The 19,803-nt window shown below is 37.9% G+C and overlaps 1 protein-coding gene across 2 annotated transcripts in view; it reads left to right on the top strand.

Annotated features, from left to right (window-relative positions):
• The first annotated feature begins 300 nt into the window (after nt 1-300).
• lin7a (lin-7 homolog A (C. elegans)) overlaps nt 301-19,803 on the top strand; it is a 38,971-nt gene continuing 19,468 nt past the window's right edge. Inside the window, exons 1-2 of one of the 2 annotated variants that reach the window (XM_084406917.1) lie at nt 301-431; nt 18,093-18,211. In XM_084406917.1, the coding sequence (XP_084263043.1) occupies nt 392-431; nt 18,093-18,211 (159 nt within the window). In that variant the 5' untranslated portion in view covers nt 301-391. The remainder of the gene's footprint in view (nt 432-18,092; nt 18,212-19,803) is intronic. The other variant, XM_084406916.1, reaches the window with a different exon arrangement.

Genomic DNA, 19,803 nt, shown 5'->3' with positions numbered 1-19,803 from the left:
ATTTCTCCCACAAATTTGAAATAACCTTTATTATTCCACATTCAACAAAAGTTTAAATTTGAATTTGAAACACCTGATTTATTCTAAGTTCGAATTTGAAATGTAAACGTTTATTCCATGTTCGATGAAAGTTAGTAATGTAGCCTACGTTTAATTACACATCCGAATTACTAGAGACACTCCAGCTCCATCCGATGTATCCCATTCAAAATCGTCCGCTACACAATGCGAGTGGTAAATAATCCCATTCCCCTCCCAACCACTCCCATCATCCGCACGGGCTCCAATCCGCGCTCACTCGCTCTCTCCGCCGCTACAGTGCGTGCGCTGATGCCGCAGCTCCATCTCTCTCTCTCTCTCTCTCTCTGAGCGATAATAACACAGCACAGTCATGGCGACAGTGACAGTCCAACCGCTCACCCTGGAGCGAGGTGAGTACTGACAAACCACGTCCATTCAGTCCTCGCTGCTGGAGGGAACTTTAAGATTTGGCGCTATTGGTTTCTCGGATTTTTGCGTTTTTGGACTTGGCTTATGGGCTTTTGATGTTTTGGTGATGTTGCCATCTCGGTTCGGTTTGTGTCCGTCAGATATGATGATGATGATTAACAGAACATGCTCTGTGATTCAGGATCCATCAGTGTGCGTTATAATAATGGGATATGTATTCGGTTTATTTTTAATAAAGCATAAGGCGCTAATTTTATACATGCTCAAAGCAACGATCCGTATTTTCTTTATTTCGTCCTTATTTCACTTTATAGAAGATTCTTCAACTTCTCCGTGTGCAAAACTGAATTTGAACCGGAGCTGTTTTATAGGCTATACTTCAATAAAATAAAATTAGATTAGATTACAAAGAAGCGCTCGAATAATCTACTGTACGCGCGATGCGTCCTAGTCTCACATTACATCTGAAAAAAAGAGAAATATGTCACAACGTGACTCAAGTCATGTGAACAGAAGCTTGCCTTTTTGACATTATCATGGCAGTCATCTTAATTTATTATCAGCGGTCAGTGTCCACTATCTGAACTGTCAGAGCAGCCTGAAGAGACGGTGAGTGCAACAATATGGGCCGTTGTGCGCTTAAATCACCAACAAATGAATTGCGTTTCATTTACTAGGCTATACGATTATATAGCAGGTCAAACAGTAGCCTATGGCACTAAAACCATTGCAATCGCCACTCAAGCAAAGCGATGGAGATATTTATAGAGAAATGAGATGCCTCTGGGCTCTGGCATGTGCGCGCGACGCGCTGTGGATATGTGGAAACTGTATATTGCAACTAGTAGCGATGTCCGCTTGGTGAACGAATTGTTGTGTTGAGTTGGGTCTTTAAAACGAATCAGTTGAACCGACTCACATACGGCGTGAACCGATAAAATATGTTTAATAGAGCGGACATTAAGTAATAGCCAAAAATGTAAAAATAAAACGTAGCCCACTGTTTATGAATTGATTATATGACAGTTTTATTGTCGTACAGAACGTGTTGTTGAAATGTGCATGAGCTTTTTAATCCAGGAACGTGTGAATTTGTTTATTGTTAATGCAAATTATATTTAGATTATAAATAATTATTTATTATGAGCTGAATCAAGTCTGCCTACATAATATGGCTTTATTTTAGAATTTTCATGACAAGGTGTCAAGGACATAAAATAATTGCCGGATCATTTTTTGCTGAAACTGATTATTCGAAACTAATTGTTCCAGAGAACCAGTTCATGAAAATTAGTCTGTCTTCCATGACTAAAAACTAGACTTATTATAAATAAAGACACTGTTTACACTGTACAAGCAATGCAATCATGACATCAGCAAACCCATTCAACCAATCAGGAACGCTCTAGGTTTATCACATTAATCAATGGTTTGATTTGTTTTCTCTGTATGTTGTCCAACATAATAGATCATGTACTTAACTATAACTACCTGTAAATAACAGGAATCCATTGGATTACATTGTTGTATTGCATAAAAATGTGTTCTTGATGGTCAAGAATCATATAAAGTGTTACAATAGGGTTTTGTTTTTGTAGATTTAGTATGGTATATGGTGACAGGGGCCGGGGCAGGTGTTAAAAATGACCACCTACATTAGGCTTCTAAAAAGTGTACAAGAGAAACTGCAAATGGGGGCTCAGTAGTTCTTATTATTTAAACAGAACCTCCAGAAACAATTAAATTTAAGTGGAAACGGATTTATTTTGGTGACATATTTTGAGCATTGCCAGAAACCCAGGGTAGTTGTTATGCTTAATGATAGCACATTTAAACAGACAGCTTTATGCCAGTAGAGATCCAAAACAGGCACAGGCCTCACATTATTCAACATCTCGACCAATAAGGCTGCTATGCTTGAGGTTATACAGGGAAAGTGTAGATCAGGGATAGTAAATTGTAGCTATAATTTGATCACTGAGAAAATAACCTTGTGTCTGCCTTCGTTTTGGGTGCGGACGGTTAACTGAAGATTGTTATACTTTCCTGCTATTGTATTCAAATACCAGATGTTCAAAGATAAGAACAGCTCTCTGTGTGAGTTTTTGTGTAATCCAAGACAAATGAAGATGTCACTAATGTACAGTATGGAACTACTAATCTAGTAAACTAAAAAAATCAATACTTAATCGACATTTGTACAGTATAGACTCATAGTCCATGAAGAAACTCCAACCAAGATCTTAGATAAGGATGGAATGCTTGTGTTTTGAAAACAGAACTGTACTAGAGCTATTCAGAAGGAGAGATTTAAATCAGGGAATATTAGGATTTTGGAGTGAAACTTGAGAATGACCACTGACCGCAGTGCTGCTCTGGCTTTACTTCATTCAAGGGATGGACTGGCCTTGAGGAGCTCCGCAAATTTTCTCAGTGGGTCAGTGGGCTAGCTGTCGAAACCAAATTTAGATACGAGGAAGATGTATAAAAGATTAGAAGAGAGAGAACATTTTTTGACAAAAGTATTGGCACATTTTTAGACTACTGCTGCATCTGATTTCCATATAGTATGCGAAAAACAGTACTCCAAAAGAGTAGTATGTCAAAATTTGGAAGACAGTAGGCGAAAAGTACGCGGATGACCTATTATTTCCGCTGAGGTTCTGGAGTGTGCAGTGAAGAGGAGAATGGCAGTGAAGCAAAGCAACTGATGCTGTAGGTCACATGACAAGGCCAACATGGCAGGTGTAGTACATCTGGTTTGCATTTCGCCAAATGTAGTGCCTACTCAGACTCTTTCCAATCTAGTTTTTTTTTTTCAACTAGCCCTTCAATCCTGTGGAAACATACATTATGGTTCTTTTGAACTGTGCCAGATGATTCTACATCTCCGTTTTCTGGTTTACTCTGCTTTGGTTACATTTAAATGTATGCATTTGGCATACGCTTTTATCCAAAGCGATGAACATTGGATTCAAGTTTTCAGTTTGAGCATTCCCTGGGAATTGAACCCATGACCTTGGTGTTGCTGACACCAGAACATTTAAGGATTCACTCCTGCATTTAAATACAGATGTCACTCCTAAAACGTTGCCTTCTCAATGGGGCACAGGGAGACTTTCTGCACAAATCCCTCGTGTTATGCTAATATTGGTGTACAGTACAAGGCAAGTTAATCAAATCAGTAAAATCACAAACATAAATGCAATTAAATATGCTTCCGAATCTTAGTTTATTGAAAATGTCAGTATAATCATATGGGATTCAAACATGGTTCTCTATGATTAGCATTGCATGACATATTCCTCTCAAACTAATTGCTTTTCCTCTGCAATGTAAAAGCAATATTTCTGAACTACACTACAGGAGGTGATAGTTTGTATCAGGCTAACAGAGGTCTCGGGCTGTTTTCAGGTCATCTTCCATCCCTGCTTCATTCTACTAATGCTTTACGCTTCCACAAAATGGATTTCTTTATTTTCAAGATCTTGGAATACTTATGTCATATTGATTTTGGTCTGAAGTACTCTTGGGTTTTTTTTTTATTCAGAAAGACAAAATTCTTCCAAGTGCTAAATGAAACATGAAGTGTTCCTCTTTCACACGCTAGAATTTGCTCAAATTTATTTTGGAAGTATTTCAGTGAATATTGACAATATCAAGAGAGCCATCAAAGTATTCACTAGTTCAAAAGCTTTCGATACAATTTCCAACCATAGTATGGTTATACAAAATATGGGATAAAACAGCAGTAATATAATCTTTCCTTTAGGCAAAATTGATTCTGAACATTTTCTGTCCACTTTAGTCCATCCATTCGAAGATAAAAGCCCAGACCAGACTGAGATCAAGATCAAGGGATTATATCTAAGACTATTTTTATCCGAACAGAACCGTCTGTGTCACCAGTAATTGTGTGCATGAAAAAGAAAGGGTCTAGAAAGACAGACAGTGGTATCAGTCCGACATCAGCGGATAGACGCTCTGTGAGGTCATTTGTGCGGGTCTCTGTCTCAGCTATTATACTGCAAGGTGATTTATGTGCCCTTTGCAGTCGGGAATGTCACAGTTGAGCCAATTACTGATAATTCACCGGGTTTGATAAAGTGAGGTCCTGGGATGTGAGTCGGACACCAGATGTGGCTACTGCTTTGTGCCTGCACTAACTCCTGCTGTTTTGGCAGGCCTGCTGTCCGAAGAGCAGTGTTTCTTCAGGCTTGCCTGACCCGTAAAGGATGGCCGTCGGAATCTGGAAAGCAGCAGATGGCTAGCACTCTCTCAGGAAATTAATTCTGGCATATAAAATGAGGAAGACAATGCACTCCTCAGGAAAATAGTTCTGTAAAAACATAGACTGGAAGTGTCTTGGCTGGCCATGTCGTCAGTCTTGAAGCACGTCGATTTTTTATCCACTCTAGCTATAAATTAATGTATAGTATAAGAGGCAAGCACAAAGTGTAATGTAATGAATGACAAGGGGATTATTAGAAAAATAGCTTAAAGTCAACATGAAATTTACCTTTTTTCCTTACTGAATAGATGTTTATGGTTTACTACCATCAAAACGTAATAACTTGAACCGTCTCTGAAACAAGATTCCTTTTGACTATTAAAGTTCTGTTCACAATAAGATGAATGTTCGGTGTGGAAAACCGATGCGATGAACATAATTTGAACGAACGCCTGTTAATTCTCTTATCATTCACTCACCATCTCTCAAAAACAATCCATCTCTGTGAATCCATATAATGCAAGTAAATGTGTGCCCAAAAGCACACAAAGCGATCACAATGGTAATCCATAGGACCCAAGTAGATGAATCAATGTCTTCTGAAGCTAAACAATAGGTGTGTAGGTGTGTGTGTGTGTGTGTAAGAATTTTTTAAAACTATAAACCATCATTTCCAGGCGACTGTCATACATACGATACGTACGTTCATGAGAGCATTGTGAAGCGCCATGCCAGCACATTTTAAAGCGTGATTCAAGCGATGGCCGGAAGCGATGGTTTATTGTTTAATAAGTTTTAAATATGAATATTTTCTATACACACCTATATTTTCATTTCAGAAGGCATTGATTCATCACCTGAGGGTCGTATGGATTACCATTATGATCACTTAGTGTAGTTTTTAAAACATCAAGTTTTGGGATACAATCCACTTGAATTATATAGAAATATATGGATAAAAAAAAAAGAAGTTTTATCTATGTTTGTGTTCATCTGAAGAAAAAGTCATATACATCTGGGATGCTGGAGGGTGAATAAATGATGAAAAAATGTTCACTTGGGTAGAGTATACCTATAAGACCAAGTTGGAACATGGTGTGGATGTTCCAATCAATTCCTGATGTATAAAATCAAGTCTGGCCCTAAGTTATTTTTGAATATCCTGTTTCACTATGAAGTACACCTCATTACGTAAGTAAAATGAGTTACAAATGGCATTTTATGCTGACATTAAACCAAACCAATATCCTTTTATACATAATCTTTAGTAAACCTGTGTTATTCCAAACTTCAGATTTTCTTGTTTGGCGCAGCTAAAGCAAACCTTTTTTTCCATGTTGCACTGCGTTCATTTTAAAGTAAAAAAATGACACGTAAAGAAGAAAAAACTGGCTCCTATTAGCTTTGCAGGTGTTCAGTTGTCAACAAGGATGTCTCTTGGCACACTGTACTTATAAACAATGCTATGCAATGCTAACATTTGCAGGTGTCTAATGATCAACAGACATGTTCATTTACCCTGTTTTACACAGGTTCCTCTGCAAACTTGCTAAACAGGTTTTATATTGATGTACTGTAAAGAGGGAATGTTGAGTCATTATATTATTAACTGTGTAAATCTCTGTGACAACTAACCAGGGACGACGGACTAGGGCCGCAAATTAGCCTGCTGCGTTCCATTTACCTCAGAGGAGGGATGTCGTAGCTGGGAATGATGTCACACCCGAGTTGACCGCATTCCAGTTAACAGGCCAGAAAACTAAGATGGACCTGTCCAGGCAAACATTTGTTGTGTTTGGTCTTTTGGAATACAAACACATACATAATCAGTATTTTGCACAGATGAAATTGGTTTCTAAAGGTGACAGAGGTACCATGTCCACAAATAGAGGTCGGATAGTACTGTGTGCACCACTGAGTTTTAGACACAGACAAACAGAAGTGCTAATGAACAATGTATTACTATACTGTTTCACTAAGGTTGATGTGCTGAGTAGCCAGATTGAATTCTGAAGTCGGGGCTGTTGCGCTTCCCCATTACAACTCCAATTTGAGAGGGCATTCCAGTTAAAAGATCCTACTGGAGAGTGGGGACTAGGACCGCACCATTAGACGTTAGAATTTCCAACTCTTCAAGGTGAATGGAACAACAGACCCGCAACTCTTTGCAGTTAGGTTATATATGCAAACTATATTGCACTATATAGACAGAGCAGATTATATGTCAGCAAGGAAATTGTCATTCAAATACTGTACACAGAATGCTGAAATACTGCTTCAACAGAAAAATCATTTGCTATGGACTCAGTCCTCGATATTGAATTGTAGGATTGCAATGTGTACGCTCGCCACAATCTTGCCACAGAGATTGATGTCTTTGTTATTAAATCCTGCCTACAAGAGGAAACCTCAACAGTGATGAGAGATATGAGTTTTAGTCTCACTTGAAAGACAACACTGAGTCTCTGAAGAGATCTGGTCACTTCTTTACACAAACAGCGTCCCGCCACACTTGATTTGTAGTGTTGAGGTTTCTTTTTCCACCGTAGGTATTTTATTTTGTTTTACAGTATATTTTTTACTTGTACAAAAAGCTCCTTTTACCGTTGAAATAACTATAACATCCGTTTCTGTTAAAAAGGTCGATTTTTGATTAAAAACGACCGCTCTATCTTTTACTCTACTTGTTTTTGTCTGATTTTTGCTGTATACCAAGATCAATTTATATTCACTTATTCCCCTTAAGTTAATGGGTGCATCTAGCTATAAATTAATTAACAATCATGCAAATGAATTCTAGAAGACTGCACTGCGAATATTTAATATCATTTTCAATGCAAAATCTGGTCTACTGTCAGCATCATTGAAATTCACATCCTCATAAAGAATGTGTAACCCAGCAGATCATTGTATTGCTCTTTTAAACCTTATGAGACTTTTAGAGTTCTCAGTTGAATTTTGGCATACAGCCCCACTGAAAAAAAAATCCAAGCTTTAACCTAAGATAGTTTTCTGGTTTTAGTTGGTTTAAGTTGATTTGAGCTTGTTTAAAAATAAATTCACAACCCGGTTAAGGCTGATGTTTAACTAGTTTAACTGGGCAACCAGCTGAAAAGTGCATCCCTTTAAATACAGCTAATAGATGGAGACCAAGTAAGACCAGCAAACCGGTAAAAGTATATTTAGTTTGTAGGAAAAATAATGAAATCTGTCTTTTTATTACAGACTTTGGTATCTAACTTTACAGACATTTATTCCATACAGACTGTTATTCACACGTGATAATAATGGGGGGTATTTTCTCTGGAAACGAATTCATTTGTTGTCAATCTCATAGCTGTCTAGGAGAAACTAATGAAGTTTGTGACTCAACAAATTGAACATGAATTAGTAAACCTTAAAACAGACATAAATGTCTGTTCATAGCGAGCAACATCTTTTTGAGAAGCTCAATATCTCTCACAAATGATTTAATACTTCGTTGGCACTGTTGCTGAGTTTGTATTTTGTCAGATAAATTCAACAAAATGTCAAATTATATTCTTCAAGCCTCAAACTTGCCATGATAGGATACCATAGTTCATTGGTACAGAGATTCTAAGCATGATTGCTGTGAAAAGTGTATGATAATAGTCAAGCTAAAGCCTGTAGACAATAGAGAAGTCTTCTGTGAATTATCTCTTGGTCTAAGCTGTGTTTTCACTATGTGGTCTCAATCCACAGTGTGTTTGTGGAAAAAAATAGGATCATGGTGGCTCTTACACCATTAGCAGCAATGCTGAAGGCTACAGTGGTTTTTGAATGGAGAGTCGGGTCACATAGACGTAGTGTAGTTCGGTACACTGGAAGGCTGAATACTCTCTATCTCTGCGCTATCTTTGCCCCCAATGCTTACTCACAGATCCGTGTGGGCAGGCAACCCCATGTGGGTTTTACATTTAAAGGTGCGAAAATTACACAATCACTCTGACTTATTTCTTGTTGGAAGACCACACATTATGAGAACAGATAAATAATAGTGTACTCTTCCATTCCATTGCCAACGCATTTGCACCCCCCCCCCGCTGCACTTACCGGTCTCCATAGTAATGTAGTTTAATGTACCAATCACAAACCTGGAGTGTGAACATCACCAAGCCTTTTAAATCTCCTGTTTGTGAGCCTGCGCTAATAGACGTGACGTAAATCCCAGGCAAGATCCACACAGGGCCTTGAGCTGCCACCATGCAAATCTGAATCTGACGGATTTAGCCCGTGGAATAATGTGTGTGCCACGATGTTCCCCTTTTCTTGCTAAATGATGACATGTGTCACTCAGATGTGTGTGAAAAGACTTTACTGAGATGAGACTAATAAAACCAAGCCCAGGTTGGCTGTTCACTGAAAGCTGGAAGAAAACCCAGGGGCGCCACGGAGAATTAATCCTATCTGTAATAGCTGCGCATGATGAAGGAGCTTGAAATGCTTTTAGAAGCTTTTTTCATCTTAAAACTTTCTTAATGGATGAATTTATCTTCGAAATGCTGTTTCGTGTTCCCTCGAAGATATAGTCATTACCAATCTCCACAAATGCATTAATCAGTCCATTTATTTTTTATAAATAAGTATGCCCACTAAATTATATTATGGTGATTGATCTTTAGACAGTTAATATTAAGGCATTAGACATCATGTTCTTCCATGAGGGTATAGAGTTTCAGCTTAATATAGTTAAAGGTGCTGTAAGTGATTACAGCCGATTTGCTAACTTCCACTATAATTAGATAATCCCATCCCTTTCAATCACACGCCCCATCGTTCCAGCAAACCAATACCTGTAAAAGGTGGTTTGTGATTGGCAAAAAAAGCATGGGTTGCTCTCCTACCCTTTTTGCGATTTACAGAGCTAATGATAACATAAAGTAGGGATATTTTAAGCAAGTCTCAAATACGCAATTGCAAGATACATTGGCGTCAAATATAATGGGTGTTTCTATTACTTTCCCTATTAAAATCCCTATTAATGGCAGGGACGTATCTAATACATCTTACAGAGAAAGCATCACCAATTGCTGAGCATGATTCATTTAGTTTCTGGACTCTCAGGACTGAATTTGATTCTGGATTTGAATTGGTCAGCATGAATGGCCCCTATTGAAGTACAAGGTACAAATGTAATTCAGCTAAAGAATATCCAGATACTACCTGGTTATGAAAAGGATGTATTTATCGAAACTTCAAATTGTTTGTGCATAACCCCCCCCCCCCCCCCCCCCCAAACAGAATACAAAGTGACACCCATGGTAAGATAACTATGCTCTGCTCATTATAAACAGGAAGGAAGGTCTTAGGCAATGTGTACGGCACAACACATCTAAAAGTTGATCTTTAAAGCAGCTTAAAAACAGTAGCCTAAATTCAGTAACTTTCTAAAAAACTGTTAATGAGCGAGAGAGACCACGAACAGAGACAGAAACATCCGAATCAAGACACACAAGAGAAGTATGAGTCACAAAGAGAATATCATTCATGGTCATTCTCTGACCTCCCAGTAATGAGACATAAATGTGAAAAGGAGTGTTTACACAGTTTCCTGTGCTGGCTGAAAGGACACCAGTATGTTCAATTCGGCTCATTACCCCATACACGACTCCAGACCGCCCTCTCGGCAGAAATCCGCCGGTAATGATGGAGCTTCAGCTCAGGATTAATGAAGAAAAGGCTGTCACACGCTGTGGAGTGGCTGTACATATGTGGATCTGTGAAAGCTGCCACAGGACATGACTCCAAAGGTCACCTTCACAAATCTGATGCCATGCACTCTGTTGTTGGGAAAACAGAATGAAATGTCCAGTGAGTGGTGCTAAAAGCTCATTCAGTTTTATCCAGATGAACATTTTATTGGCAACATTTTATACGTTTGTTCTCACGTATTGAAGCAATTCGGAAATTAAGTGTCTGTTAAGTGGTGCTAGAAGGTTAATGTGATTGAAGATAACATAGCACCTACACTAAACCCTACCGTTTACCAAACCAAAAGCAAACGTGTGTAAAAAACGCATTTGCTGAAGCAACCATGTTCCATCTACAAGTCTTTGAAGTCTTAAATCGTGACTCGTGTTTCATGGGACTCGTACCCACGCGCTCCGCAATAATAGTGTTGTACCAGCTGAGCTACCGAGCAAGTTTACTACATCAGAAAACCCACACATATGGAACTATGTATGTGATGAAAATGTAAAAATGTATTAGTTTACAAATCATGTACTTTGAAAAAATGTGATAACATAGTATTGTGCAAGAAATAAGTCTATATTAACCTATAATCTGCCCCTGAAATCATCATTTGTGTTAAAAGGAACAACCGTTGTTGGCATTATACTGCCTCCAGTGTTAATTTTAAACTGGAAATTGCAGTGAAATGTACGTATAGGTATGTTTTTGGAGTTGTAGGTAGAGACAAATAATCCTAATGAGCCTCTGCTGGTATTTTGAGCATCAGATCTGAGGCAAGGACTGAGATTTCAAAGTTGGTCAATTATAATAATTTGGACCTTTATTCTGAGCATACGCTCTAATTACATTGTCAATATTATTAAGTGTACCATTGAGCCTATGGCTCTGTCCCAAAACCTATAGAGCGGCCCCTTAAAGAATCATAGGCACATTCCCAACAGGGAGTCTGTTTCAAAGGTCAGGCGTTATTTAAGAAACTGTCTAAGATAGCATAGATAATGCAAATGTGTATGGACGTGTATAAGACGAGCACAGTGAGGGAGAGTGGAAGGAAGTGAAGACTTCAAAATTGTGACAAATGAGCACTCCTAACAATACAAATCAATGGACAATGCCGTTCAAAATTGAAATGGTGGGTGCTAGGCACTGAATCGCACAGAATTGATCCATTCACTGGTGAGTGAAACCTACAACCAGTGTGAAATGTGCTACAAGTCTGTGACCATTTTAAAGTGGCAATAGGCAGCGCTATGAATATGGAATGGTAGTGTTACGGGTGATCTGTGTTGATTCCCAACTCCAGGTCTTTCTGCTCTTCTCCTTTGTCATTTCCTGTCTCTTCTACCCTATGGAAGGCAAAAATGCCCCTATTACCGCTCAAAAGTTTGGGCTTTGGAAGATACAAAAAACAGTAATATTGTGGAAGAATAATTCATTTCAAATAATTGTTTTCTATTGTAATATATTTTAAAATGTAATTTATTCCTGTGATGGCAAAACTGAATTTTCAGCAGCCATTACTCTGTTACTCTTCAGTGTCACATGATCAAATCATTGTAATATGATGATTTGATGCTCAAGTAGGATTTCTTACTATTATCAATGTTGAAAACAGTTGAGATGCTTAATATTTTTTGTGAAAACTTGATGCATTTTTTCAGTATTCTTTGATTAATAAAAAGCTCAAAAGAGCAGCATTTGTTTGAAATAGAAATCATGTACAAATGTTAAAGTCTTTACTGTCACTTCTGATCAATTGAATGCATCATTGCAAAAGTATTCATTTCTTTAGGAAAAATCTTCTGACCCCAAAAGTTAGTGTATCTATTAGAAATGTACAGGAAACGCATAAAATAAAATATTTTTTAAACAAAAACTGACTGAGCTAGGAATATTTTGGTTTTCACAAAATTGAAGTCTTTGTCTATCACTCTCTGCTGCTGAAACTTTGATTCATGCCTTTACTACATCCGGAATTGACTACTGCAACAGCATTTTCTATGGAACATCATTCAAAGTCTAAATAACCTCCAGAACATCCAGAACTGATTCACTCCCACTCTTGTGACAACTTCACCACTGTCCTTCAGAAGATTCACTGGCTGTTTTTTTTCCCCCTCATTATTTCCAAATCATAAAATTCCCACACCACAACTATGCTTGGGTGGCCCATTAAATGAATCATATTTACTCATCCTTATGTCCTTATTTTGTCCATGGAAAACATTTGTGAAGATTTTTCAAGCATTTTGTTTCCATACGCTGTGCTGCTTTTATGTAAAACTTTTCTTTTTTTTTTAATTAGTCTTTAAAAAATTAGGTAACTAACTTGTAATATAGTTAGTAATATAATGTTATTTTCATATTAATTATATACAGACCCTTTCCAAAAAATTAGAATATCATGGAAAAGTTTATTTATTTCCATAATTCCATTCAAAACGTTAAAGTTCCATAGATTATAGATTCAGGGCACACAACTTAAACGATTTCAAGTATTTAGTTGTTTATTTGTACATAATTTGGGCTTCCAGCTCATAAAACCCACGAAAACAGGATTTCAAATTTTTTAATATTACATGAAATCACACAGTAATTACACAGTGATACCATGGTCATTGAACCAGGTTTTGGTTCTTTTGGCAGTGTGGGCAGGTGCAAATCCTGCTGGAAAATGAAGGAAGCATGAAGAGCTCTGAAAATGTCCTGGTAGACGGCTGCGTTGACTCTGGATTTAAAAAAGCACGGTGGACCAAAGTCCTCTTTTCTGATGAGAGCAAATTTTGCATCTCATTTGGAAACCAAGGTCCCAGAGTCTGGAGGAAGAATGGAGAGGCACACAATCCAAGATGCTTGAAGTCCAGTGTGAAGTTTCCACAGTCTGTGTTGGTTTGGGGAGCCATGTCATCGGCTGGTGTTGGTCCACTGTGCTGTCCACTCAACGCAGCCGTCTACCAGGACATTTTCAGAGCACTTCATGCTTCAGCAGACAAGCTTTATGGAGATGCTGACTTCATTTTCCAGCAGGATTTGCAGGATTTTGCACCTGCAATTAATATTCTAAGTTTTTGAAATCCTGTTTTCGTGGGTTTTATGAGCTGGAAGCCCAAATTATGTACAAATAAACAACTAAATACTTGAAATCGTTTAAGTTGTGGGCCCTGAATCTATAATCTATGGAAGTTTAACGTTTTGAATGGAATTATGGAAATAAATAAACTTTTCCATGATATTCAAATTTTTTGGAAAGGGTCTGTACTAGTTTTAATGTTGTTTTAAATAGCTTTTATGTGGATTACCATGAACTTCACTTTATAATTCATTATACATTATGCATTATTCACATTAATTATGAGCCTGCATATAGTAGTTCTTACGTTCAGTCCTCCGGAAGGTACGACAAAAATACTAGTTATTGATTAGCTAATAGTGAACCACCACATTCAACTGAGCACTATTACTTACTAATTTGTTAATCAGAGTTTCTTGTTAGTTAATAGTAGTTACTAGAATGTTAATATTGCATTAATCATTTGCTCCTGTGTAGTTATTCAATAATGACGGAACAGTAGTGTTACTCATTTTAGTATGTCAACTTAAACTTATTTAATTTCATTTAGTTGCCAAGATAACATTTCTAATCTTCATTTAAGTTTTTTAAGTTTAAGGTTTCATATATTTATATTTCATTTTATTTCAGCTTAATTTCAATTAACAAAAACAATTTTAATCATTTTGATTTTAGCTAACAATAACGACACTCTTTAAGCATGCAACAGACCGCATTTTTCACCAAAACGCATCAGTCATCAATTTTTACTGAGGTGTTGTAGCAACAGAGTGATTAATGTCATGCTGACATTCTTCTGAGGCAGAGCCAAGTGGGACATGCCAGGACACTACTCAGTTATGGATCTAGCTGTCAGTTTTTGATAGAATCTAAGCTGCTTTAATAACAGAAGAGCTTTAATTTGAATCTATCACTTTATCAGAAAAGCTTTCAAACTCAGTGCAATGTGACATATTCATGAAAAATGTACCAAAACCACCCACTTGGGGTTTGAAGATTAGAGCAAAAGGTCGTAAGTCTCCTCTCAATGTGACTGACAGAACAGGCTGCAAGAGATTTTGCTCAGATTGTTGCATCTGTTGTTGTCCCATGAGCCCACAGGCCATTATAGCTTTTGTGTCTGCTCTACTAGTCTCACTGGGTTCAGTTTTATTAGTTTCTGTCGGGGTCTGGCCTACTTTGCTTTGCTGTCTGTGTCTGGACAAAGTTATTATCTAATGTAGGCTAATATGGGACAGAAAGACCCTCGTTTTTATGAATTTGTGACACAAAATTTGGGAGGATTTTTCTCATTTTTCACCCCAAACAGTTACACATTACATAAAATGGGTGTAATTTTTCACGGTCCAAAGATGAACGAGCACAATTAGCCACATGCTTGCCTTGACACAAAAACAAATCACCGCGAGTCGTACTGAGCACTAAATGTGACCAGAGGCTCAACCACCCATAACGTGATCAGCGATTTGTAAAACTACACTTTTTTTTAAACCATAGACCTTCAACAGGGTAAGTGACAGATATTCATCACATAAATAGCAGGAGCGTTCAAAGTCAATCTATAATTGATTTACCAGTAATTATATCTAATTTATTGTCAAAGGCTGTGGATTTTTTACTAAGGTGATGCTTTGATGCCTGTAGTAATTATGTTTAGTTTAGAGATACAAAGAGAAAGCTTTTCTATGCAGGTAGTCTAAAAGCTACTGTCAGACCAGCTAGCTAGTCAATGTTGTCTGGCACCGTATTTTCAGTCAAATTATTGGCGTTTATTTGTCCTATTTGCATAGCTGTTTATTGTTTGCATTCGTTTATTCGTTCCACCAGGGTAAAAGTTCGGAGGATAAAGGGCTCTTGTTTTTACATTCCTTTACTGGAGACGCAAAAAAAAATATTGCAAGTCAGTGTAACTCGAGTATTACCGTTTAGTGCAAGAGATGCACCTTAACGGGGAAAATTTTCGACAAATGCAACAGTTTACTCATGTTGCCGCGCAAGATTATAAGTTCATTATGACTGCCACTAGGGGGCGAATTTCGACAGTCGTGTCAAAACGTCGTGTGCAGTGGAAAGGCGTTGAGCTTCAGCAGTTAGCCTGTTCTGGTAAAGTGTGTAGTGCTGTAACTACACAGTAACTACACCATATTGGGGGTTGTTCTCAAAAAACACGCTTTTGCATTGCATTGCACTGCTTTTCCATTGTATTTCTAGCCTGACGTCGTCATACTCAATTCTAGTCAGAATGTGAGTCTGATACTTCTCCATTGAGCTTTGATTATGGGGCGTGTTTCAACCGAACCAGGAAAAAAAATTCCTCTGCACTCAATTGGATAGACCTACAACCAATCAGAGCAACGGAGTAAGTGACGTATGTTTTTCATTCATGTTTCCGATCGCGGTTCTCTGTTCCTCTTTTAAAATTAATGCGCTGTCGATATCTTCTATAACAGACGCGATGGCGGAATCTACACATGATGTTTTATAAACAAATTTCAGGAGGAGCACATTCAAATAATCAATCCAATCAACCGTCTATCAGCATGAGAGGAAAGCATATATTTATTCACTCGGTCAACTCACCTAACATGACAGTTTTCAGCATCCCTGCACTCACTCTTGGCTTGTTCTTCCACAGCCAGGAATACGGGGGGAGTACTTTGGGTTCGGGCCGAATACCGAGCCCGAAGCCTCTCCTCAGACAGCACGCCAAATATGCATTTATTCTATCTGACTTATTTGTAAGCGTGAACTCGTGAAATCTCAATTCTTCAGCGGCAGTCATTTGAATTCAACCCAAGCGCTCGTTGATGACGTGGATGATGACGTTACCGTTGCTTATCTGTCCATCATCGTATAAAGCCCGCCCTGACAATTTGATTGGTCCGAACAATTTTTGTTCGGGCATAATAGCTCCTCAACGGAGCGAGTCCAGACCGAACTTCCCGACCAAAAAATATTGTGGGCGGGGTTCGGGCTGGCACCCAGGCTATTGTATTTCTATTTAAACATGCGCTAGAAATACTCGTTTGGCCGTTGCGTTCACGTCTTCCATTTTTTTGCAGCGCCTAATGCATCATGTTCTAAAAATTTGGCACTCAAGTTAAAAGTTCAACTTTAAAAAATCGTGTCTCAGGACCTTGCGGGTTTTTTTTTTTCATTCCACTGCCCTGTGTTTTGCATTTTGAAATGCAAAGGCAAGTTTTATATAAACAACGTCTTACTCCACTGACTCCAAGTTCCTTTACTAATTGCTAATAAATGTAGCTTGCCTCTAAGTAAATAGTTTAATAGTATACTGAATGTCTTAAAATATTGCTGTTGCCACCGTTTTATGCAAGCCTATTAAAGGAGGGTTAGCTACTTGGCTTAAAGCAACTTTTTTTTGTCACTTTGGAGCCCCCTACAGTTAAGTGAGTGGAATTCACTATCATAAATAAACTGCTGAAGTAATTAGTAGATAGCTGGTACATTTGTTGTTCGCAAGCTAAATGATTTCAAAAGCCAAGAAGAACCATGTCAACCTTGTAAGCAATGTTCCAACCATAACAAAAAGCATAACAGGATTGACAGAAACTATAACTAACTTCAAGACAGTGTAAACAATTTGTAGTCCTGCATTAGTTAGTTCAAATACAAAATATAATTATGTCAACATTCTCTTCGTTCTTACAGTATAATACTCCTTCACTAAAGCTATGTTGGTGTGACATATTGTGCAATGTACTGCCATAAAGCAATCCAACCCTTTTGCAAAACTGTGTAACCGCCCACCAAACTTACATACTCCCAGAACAGACTTTTTTTTAATGGATTTGCATGTAAAACAAACAGAAGCCATTCGCCTTTATTAGATTTCAGTGTACCATTAGAATGATTTTAAAACTGATATTTCAAGGTAAAAAAAACTTACATACAGTTGCTTTAAAGAGATGGTTCACCCAAAAATGAAAATTCTGTCATCATTTACTCACCATCATGCCACACTATTATTTCCTATACAGAATGCAAAAGATGATATTTAAAGAAGTGTTTTTGTTCATATTCTAAAAGTCATCTAAAGCAACTACTTATAATATATATAACTACTATAACACTAAGCATCTCTCTCCTGGGTCTGTATTTTCAGAGTTGAAAATCTTCATGCATACTTCTTTTATAAATATCCTTTTTTGAACGAGTCAGACTGTGCAGATTCGTAAAATAATTACGTTTTCAGGTTAGCCAATCGAGCAACTGCCATTGAGATGAATGAGAGTAGTTAAGGATAACTTATTGATGTAGCTTGATCACCCAGACAGTGAAAGCTGTGCCAAAGACCCATATGTATTTGTTGAAACAAGCCATGACTGACCCCAGCGAATGTGTCCCCTGTAGGTCTGCAGAATAGCAGGGGCACAGCAGAGTGATGCGTCTTTTGCTTCATGTAAAGAGAGCACTGATTGCTTTCAGTGGCCCTTTTGGCCGTCAGCGAGTCTATTTCCATTATCCCAGCAATCGATTCGCTGCAGCTCCACCATCTCTCTGCCTTATACTGCAAACTTTACCCTCTCTCTCTCTCTCTCTCTGAATCACAGAACCTCTATTACTCAAACACATCTGTGTTTTCTTTCTCTCTTTCCATCTCAGATGTCACCAGGGCAATTGAGCTGCTGGAAAAATTACAGGAGTCAGGTGACGTCCCAGGTCACAAGCTGCAGTCCCTGAAGAAGGTTCTACAGAGCGAGTTCTGCACGGCCATTAGAGAGGTGAGACCTACATTAAGCATTGCTGTCCCCTCCAGAGTTTAGCACCATATTCTACGGATGACACAGTTAAGATATTTTCATAATTATATTCCAAAAATGAAAATGATAATATTCTAGAGTAAATTCAGTATATTTCACAGTTCTTTGACAGTGACAGAGGAGAATGTGTCTGAGACAGATGATAAAGTTGAGGACCCTGATTATGAGGCATCCTCCTCAGATGAGCATGAGACTCTCCTGTCGTCTCTCAACCACAAGCAGGCACATTACCTTCCAAAAATTGAACGTTTTTATGGTCCTGCTTCCCACTTGAACAACGGTAAAGCTGTGGCCAAAAGTTTTTGGCAGTGACATAAATGTGTTTTGCTAAATTTGCTGCTTCAGTTGTTATGATGTTGATTCACAATTTTCTAGATTATTGTGCAAAGTGATCAGATGCATTTTACATATTTGCAAAAAGCTGTCCAATACACTTTATCACAAAACCCCAAACTTCACTGTTTTTGGCCCTTTTACTAATCATATCATCAGCACATGATTGCTATAAAAGGAGGGAAGAAGTGCTTCCAATCATTGTGTTCTTATGTTAGCAATGGTCACCTCCAAAGAAAGATGTGTAGCTATCATCTTTGCATCAAAATGGCCTCACATGTAAGGATATAGCTGCAAAGAATTTTGCACCTGAAAGAACCATTTACCAGATCATCAAGAACTTCAAGGAGAGGGGTTTAGCTGCAGTGAAGAAGGCTTTAGGACGTCCCAGAGTGTCTAGCAAGTGCCAGGACCTTCTCCTCCTGAGGAATCAGCTACAGAATCGTGTCACCACCAGTGAAGAGCTGCTCAATATTGGCAGCCGTTGATTTCGAGTGCATCTGCACACATAACAAGGCCAAGACTTTTGGACAACAACCTGGTATCAAGAAGGGCAGCAAAGAAGCCACTTCTCTCCAAGAAAAACCTCAAAGATGGACTGAAATTCTACAGGAAGTACACGAGTTAGACCGCAGAAGACTGGTGCAAAGTTATTTTGTTTAAATGAAGCATCCTTCTGACTGTTTGGGACATCTGGAAAATCGATTGTCCAGAGAAGGTGAACGGACGCTACCATGAGTCCTGTGTCGTGCCAACAGTGAGGCATCCTGAGACCATCCATGGGAGTGTCAAATTGACCCCAAACATATCCTTGATAACAGAATTTGTATAATATAATAATATATAAAGCCATTAAAACACCATATATATATATATATATATATATATATATATAATATATATATATTTTTTTTTATGTCAGTCAATTGAGATTTTATGGTGATTTGCTAATTTGTCCATAGTCATGCAATTGGTATTCTGAATGTACAGTATATGGGGTGGGGGTTGGTGATGTTTTATTTAAAGGGCTATTTAAGTAGTCAACAAAGAAACATAAAGTACCTGACTCAAACCTTTGGAAAAAAAAATGTTTGGTAAATTTGAGGGTAACAGGCTAATGTTAAGAAAGATTAATAAATACTGTAACAATTATATTGCTCATTGTTAATGTTAATACATTAACTAATGTTAACAAAAGAGAACTTATCTTCTCTTATAAG

The sequence above is a fragment of the Rutilus rutilus genome (genome assembly GCF_951802725.1).
Source record: "Rutilus rutilus genome assembly, chromosome: 4".
NCBI classification, from domain to species: domain Eukaryota; kingdom Metazoa; phylum Chordata; class Actinopteri; order Cypriniformes; family Leuciscidae; genus Rutilus; species Rutilus rutilus.
Note: the sequence above shows the minus strand (reverse complement) of the source record. Positions and strands in the feature narration are given on the sequence as shown.